This window comes from Chenopodium album, chromosome 24 (assembly GCF_948465745.1).
Source record: "Chenopodium album chromosome 24, dcCheAlbu1.1, whole genome shotgun sequence".
Classification (NCBI taxonomy): domain Eukaryota; kingdom Viridiplantae; phylum Streptophyta; class Magnoliopsida; order Caryophyllales; family Amaranthaceae; genus Chenopodium; species Chenopodium album.
Genome location: NC_137857.1, coordinates 38,577,051 through 38,583,763, shown reverse-complemented (window position 1 = coordinate 38,583,763; position 6,713 = coordinate 38,577,051). Strand labels below are relative to the sequence as shown.

Here is a 6,713-nt window from a genome sequence, read left to right as displayed (position 1 = left end):
CCTAATCTAACTTATCTAATAACCTAGTAAAAGTATCAACACCCTCTCCTCGAGATCTATATAGTGTTATTTAGTTTTTTTTCATCAGTATTCAGTAACATAAACAGAATAGATATCATCAGTTCGCGTATCCTATATCCTATTAATGCAACCTAATCTAACCTAACTATAATAACCTAGTAAAAGTATCAAGATGAAGATTATGATTGCAGCACAATGAGAGAGATGAATGAAATAATTAAAAGAGCAAAAGAAAGAGAAAATGTAACAAGTGGACATAAAACACATAGCCATAGATAGAGAGGGGGGGACATGTGAAAGAGAGGGGCAAGGCAGAAGGAGAGGATAAAATAGACAAAGGCGCCCGGAAATATAGGGGGTTGTGCAAAAAAGCGAATTTTATTCACTTCTACTTTTGTTATTTTTTCCCCCTTTTTTTTCTCCTAATTTTATCCAACAACTCACTCTCCCATTTTTACTCATTACATTACACCACTCACTCTCTCACTTTCTCTCTCCTCTGCCACACTTCACAGGCTGCTGCCCCCCGTCTTTCTCTCTCCTCAGCAGCGCGCAGCAGCAGCAGCATCAGCAGCAGCAGCAGCATCAGCAGCAGCAGTCTGTGCACTGCAAACAAAGCAACACTCTTTGGCAGATCAAAACAATATAATGTCCAAATTTATAAAGATTAAAACTTTACCCACAAAAAATATCCCAAATAATAACCCATTAATTTAAATCATACCCATTTCATAAAATTGAGAATTAATCAACCCCTTTTGATTTGACACCTTAAATCTCAAAAATCAAAACCCCCCTCTTCTGTTCCTAGAGAGAGAAAGTGATAAAAATCAAAACTTTAGCTTCCTAGAGAGAGAAAGCTTTCTTCTTTCTCCCCTTCTTCTTTTAGCAATGCTGTGGGTTTTCAGTTTAAGTACCTGTCTTACCTAAGTTAAATCCCCTTGTAGCAATTTTCACAGTCTCCCATTTTTACCCCTTGTTTCTCTCTCTAGAATTCTTCACTTTCTCTCTCTAGAATTCTGCCATGATGGGTGTCTTAATCGACTTGAACACTGTTAATGAAGATGAAGAAGATAACAACAACAACAACAGCAGCAGCAACAATAGTAGCAGCAACAATTACCAAAATACCCTCCAAAATTTCTGTGCTTCATCTTCATCATCTGTTTGTATGGAGCTATGGCATGCTTGTGCGGGCCCACTCATCTCTTTGCCCAAAAAGGGTAGTTTGGTAGTTTACTTGCCTCAAGGTCACCTTGAAGAACAAAATCAGCAAAATAATTTGCCAGAATTTGATTTTTCATGTGGGATTATTAATACTAATAGTAATATTAGTAATAATAATAATAATTATAATCATACTTTTGATTCCCACCAAAACAATATTCCTCCTCACGTGTTCTGTCGTGTTCTTGATGTCAAGCTTCATGTAAGTTCTCCTTTTTCTTTATACCCTCTTTTTTAATTTTCTGTGATGGTCTTTTTTTGGTAATTTTCTGGTAATTTTTATTTGGGGTTTCATGTTTCAAATTTGGGTAACATGGGGTTTAAATGAATTCTTTCTGGGTATATAATAGATAGCCACATAGCATAGCAAAATGATGTAGACGGGATTCGATTCCATCCCGAACTTGAGTACTAATTCTGGGTATATGCTGTTTCTGCTAGTTGTTTGGTTCTAAGTAGTTATGTGATTTTTATTTATTTTTATGGGTTAGGTTAAGAAAATTGATTATGGGTTTGGTTCTTTTTGGCTTTTTAAGAAAGTTTGCTTTTTTTGGGTAAGTCAAGTGTTTTCTTAAATGTGTGTGAATGTTGGTTTGAGTATGTAATGATTTAATTTTTTGGGGATTATTTATTTAATTCTGGGAATTTGGGATTTTTTTTAGTAGTTTGATTAATAATCTTTTTGTGTTTGCTCCTTTGAAATTGGGTGTTGCAATTTGTGGAGAAGAAAATATAATTAACAATTTTGAAATGTGTGCTCATTTTTGGTAGGCGGAAGTTGCAACAGATGAGGTTTATGCTCAAGTTTCTCTAATCCCAGAGAGCCAGGTAAGAATGTGTAAAATAATCACTCATTGTTTTGGTAAAAAATGTACATAAATACTATACTTTAATCTTCATATGAAGTTTAAAATAGGGTAATTAATTCACATTTGAAGTTTCCTAATCAAACTATGTTTGTTTAATTGTTATTGTTCCTAATGTTTTGTGCTTTAATTAAACAATGTTCTGAATTTCTGACAATGTTTTGTGCATTGTTCTTATAATTGTAGCAGTTTGAGGAGAAATTGAAAGAGAGTGAGACTGATGTAGAGGGAGATGAAGAGGATTTTGAGGACATTGTCAAGTCCACAACACCTCACATGTTTTGCAAGACTCTAACTGCTTCGGATACCAGCACTCATGGTGGATTCTCTGTCCCTCGCCGTGCTGCTGAGGATTGCTTTCCTCCCCTGGTAATTTCACCTCCAATTTCACTGGAATACCGCGTTTTTGTGTGTTTTTTGCTTGCCTATTTCTGATTAAATGCCTGTCTTTTTGGAATTTTCTTAATGGGCATTTTTGGTGAAAATAGGATTACAAGCAGCAGAGGCCATCTCAGGAGCTGGTTGCAAAGGATTTGCATGGATTAGAGTGGAGGTTTAGGCACATTTACAGAGGTACATTGGAGGTTAGGGGCATTGAGTTCAGTTTTCTAGGTCCTAGGTCCTCATATAATTAAGGCTTTATCTATAATTATTGTTGTTTAAGGTCAATGTTTGCTAGAAACTAGTGACATTGTTCCCCAATATGCATACTGTCTCCCTAGTGTTTGAGAAATTCTCTCTTAGATTAAGTATCCTAAGCTTCTTAACTTTTCTGTGATTTTGTTATTATGATGTTTTCAAAGGCTTGAGTTTGGATTTTTTCTAGGCTTGTTGCATGTTTATGAGTTTGATTTAGACAGTTCGGGTGTACTTGTTTATAGTTTTGACATTAAATTTTCAAGGGTTCTTTCTTCTTTCAAGCTATGTTACTCAGGCATTTCATATTACCTCAACTGCTTGCTGATTTTTTTTCTTGCTTATTTACTTAATGTGGTGTTCTTTACTATGCTTGATTATTAGGCCAGCCGAGGAGGCATTTGCTTACAACTGGGTGGAGTGCTTTTGTGAACAAGAAGAAGCTAGTCTCTGGAGATGCAGTGCTCTTCCTCAGGTTTTATAATTTTCCTTCTTCAAGAAGGTTTTATGGTTGCTTTAATGTTGTTCTAATCATATTATGTTTTGGAACAATAGAGGCGCCGATGGAGAGCTGAGGTTAGGAATCCGAAGAGCAGTTCAGCTGAAAGGACCAACCTCTTTTTCTGCTCTCCCCACTAGACCAATGAGCAACAACAGTGTGTCGGCTGCATTTGACGCAATATCTTCTGGACGTGTTTTCAATGTCTGCTATAACCCAAGGTATTTGTAGTTGAAATTATGTGAGCTGCTCTGTAGTTGATTTCACTCACTTTTCTTCTGTAAATGAGCTTCACAGTTTACCAAATTTTGTTTGACAATTTATGATGAAATTATTGTACTAGTAAAATTTGCCCTTACAATTTTGTATGTGCATGAGTCCCCTGGAGTATTTATCCCTATGCTTTCTTGTTCATGACATCTTCTCTATGACTTTCAACTTTTATTATAATTCAAGGTATAAATTGATCGGCCCAATATTTCTACTTATGCTGAAAGCTTTGCATATGTCTTGCTACAGGCATACATTATTTGAATTGTTGTGTTTGATTGATCATATATATCATATAATTAAATAATGTTGTAAGCTTTATATTTGTCTTACTATTCATGATGTGCCATAGACATCATAGCTACTTTTTTCTGTATCATATTCTTTAATTGGAGTTAATATTTTTGGGCAGAAAATGACTAGAAATCTGTGTGAATAGCAGCTCATTAAGGATGCAGGTCTTTCCTTGTGTCAGTTGTGTGTGACTGTATATGCAAATTTTTGGATCTTTCTCTGTTGGAAATATCAGCAACCTGTTCTTTTGATTGGATTATTTGTTATATCAACTAGAAGTTATTCTTGTACTTGTGAGGTGTTTAACTTTATGTGATACTTTTTTTACGACCCGAAGTCCCGAAGTACCTCCATCCGACCCTTTAAATCATAGTAGACAGTAGAGAAAGTCCATAAAATTATTGTACCTGGTCCTTGTCTTTAAGTGCAAGTTACAGTCTTCTAGCACATGAGATCACATGCTCCATTGTTATCCTTTGGTTAATGTGAATTCCGATCATTCTTTCCTTCTTGTAGGGCAAGCTCGTCTGAGTTTGTTGTACCACTCCGGAGGTTCTTGAAGAGTTTGGATACTTCTTTCAATGTGGGAATGAGATTCAAAATGCGCTTTGAGGCAGAAGATGCTGGTGAAAGAAGGTTAGGAAATGCCTTCTTACTCTTAACAGCGTTAATGTTAAAGCTTTTATGGCTTCATCTAAGATGTGTGCTCTTGCAATAGGTACACCGGAGTGGTCACTGGAATGGCTGAGTTGGATCCAATGAGATGGTCTGGTTCGAAATGGAGATGCTTAATGGTATGTGTGTAGCTGTTTAGGATACCACGCGGTTTTCTTTTTCTTTTCTTTTTTTTTTTTTTTTAAATATTTTTATGCACTTCTTATATTAGTGGAAATAGACTTGGAAATTATATTTTGCAATTCATATCAGACGGGGAATATAGATATTAAAAAAGGACACCCTGCAAAGTTCTTCCTCTCACAAACTGAAATTTTTGTGTTGTATGTGATGATTGAACAAGTCTATAAGAGTAAATAACATCCTTTGCAGTTTGTACCATATGACATATTTCCTAGAGTACGACGGATTTTAAAGGAATTCATTCCCCTTCTTCACGCAACAGTAGTCTTTTGTTCTTTTCTCTTATTTCTTCCTACATTCCTGATGAGCTTTTAGATTTTAAGTTCTTGACTTGGGTAAATCATCGAGCTTGCAAATCATGTTTCCTTCAATTGTAACAACGAATTGATTTTGCATCTAACCTTCAAAGAGATTGTATATCCTAAATTATACTCCGTAATAATTAATCCGGATGGCTAAATTTGGACTCTCCATCTTTAGGAAGGCTGCCTGAAGTTCAAGGGAATTAGGCAATGATACAACATCAAGTATATCTAGGACTTGTGTTAGTAATAGATTGCTTGGTTATTGTGTGAAATAATAGAAAATGAAATGGCATGCATCACCAAATTAGTGTGTTGTCATTTCGACTCCAGGATTGTTCATACAGGTTGTAAATCTTTTTTGCTCATAATGTCACAGGTAAGGTGGGATGATGTAGAGGTGAACCGCCATGGCAGAGTTTCTCCTTGGGAGATTGAGCCAACCGGTTCTTTTCCGAGTCCCAGTAGCTTAATGGCATCTGGTCTAAAGAGGAGCAGAATTGGTTTGCCATTAACAAAACCAGAATTTCCAATTCCAAGTAGGTCTTTTGAGCACAGAAATCAACTTCCAAGAATTTCTTGTTCTGTTTTTGGTGGTTGCAAAACTGATGTTCCATTGAATTCTGTGCAGGTGGAGTTGGAATGCCAGACTTCGGAGAATCCATGGGATTCCGGAAGGTCTTGCAAGGTCAAGAAAAATTGGGTTCTCGTTCTGCCTGTGATGGTAATGACAACCCTCATCTTTCCTCATCTGATCCAGGAAGATGCTATCCTAGCTCGATTCCTCCAGGTGATTTTGGCAGAACTGCCAAAGGCATAGGCTTCAGGGAATCATTCCGATTCCAAAAGGTCTTGCAAGGTCAAGAAATACGCCATCTTAGTCCGGCTCAAGTAGATGGTTTAACATCTTCAGCCAACCGGGGGCATGAGGGTGGTGGACCCCTTGAAATTTACGAGGGTGTGCAAGTGCCTAACTGTGGAAACGGATGGCTAAAAGCACAAGTGTCTTCACCATCCTCGGTATTAATGTTCCCACATCCAAGCATTCAACAAGCTAGGAGCTTCAGATCGCCCATGTGTCAACCCAGGCTGATGAATATGGAACATATGAATTATACCGGTGTTCCTGCATACAATTCTCTCTCGAAAGCAAGTGATGAGTTGGTTCCTGCCGGTAAAGCCAGCTGCAGGTTATTTGGTTTTTCTCTCACTGAGGGGGAACACAGGGTGGATAAAGAGAGAAGCCATAACAGCTCGTTTCCACCTCCTGAGACTTCGTTTTGGCCTCTCGTTGAAGGGCAGCCATGTTACAAGTCTCCATCTGTGACCAAAGTTGGGAGCAATTGTCCCGGAGCAAATGATCTATATGCTGTAAGAGATATGCTTCTTGATATTGCTCTTTAAACAGAAAGAACCTGCCTTTAATAAGATCTAGATCACTTTGCGGCTTTGAACCAAACAATGGTTCGATGGCCTAGTGACAGTTTAGTAGGAAGAACTTCAGAATGCGTTGGCTACAATATCGGTAATTAAGTCACTGATGGAAAAAAAATCTCAAGATATTTGCTCAAGTTGTTTTGTATTCAAAAGAATGATTTGTAATTGTCTAACTTGCTTTTTAGTTTAGACCAAACCTTATGATGCATGTATGAATTTTTTCCCTTGAAGATTTGATTGTAATTTTAATCACACGATTTCTTCCCGGATAATTATGCTATGTACAAGTATTTATTTGCTTCA

The 6,713-nt window shown here is 37.1% G+C and overlaps 1 protein-coding gene across 2 annotated transcripts; it reads left to right on the top strand.

Annotated features, from left to right (window-relative positions):
- Positions 1-420: 420 nt before the first annotated feature.
- LOC145610377 (auxin response factor 3-like) lies at positions 421-6,713 on the top strand. 2 transcript variants are annotated; one of them, XM_081665722.1, is made up of 10 exons: positions 421-1,450; positions 2,020-2,076; positions 2,304-2,483; positions 2,603-2,687; positions 3,135-3,225; positions 3,306-3,470; positions 4,330-4,449; positions 4,532-4,607; positions 5,353-5,512; positions 5,605-6,713. In XM_081665722.1, exons 1-10 carry the CDS (start codon positions 1,046-1,048, stop codon positions 6,375-6,377), a joined length of 2,112 nt encoding a protein of 703 aa, XP_081521848.1. In that variant the 5' UTR covers positions 421-1,045; the 3' UTR covers positions 6,378-6,713. The 2 variants fall into 2 exon arrangements, with proteins under 2 accessions (XP_081521848.1, XP_081521847.1); XM_081665721.1 differs by having other exon boundaries at positions 2,301-2,483.

Coding starts and splice junctions, on each gene's coding strand:
- LOC145610377 (XM_081665721.1), top strand. CDS start 1,046: ATGATGGGTGTCTTAATCGACTTGAACACTGTTAATGAAGATGAAGAA. Junction 4,608..5,352: donor CGAAATGGAGATGCTTAATG/GTATGTGTGTAG, acceptor ATAATGTCACAG/GTAAGGTGGGATGATGTAGA. Junction 5,513..5,604: donor ACCAGAATTTCCAATTCCAA/GTAGGTCTTTTG, acceptor AATTCTGTGCAG/GTGGAGTTGGAATGCCAGAC.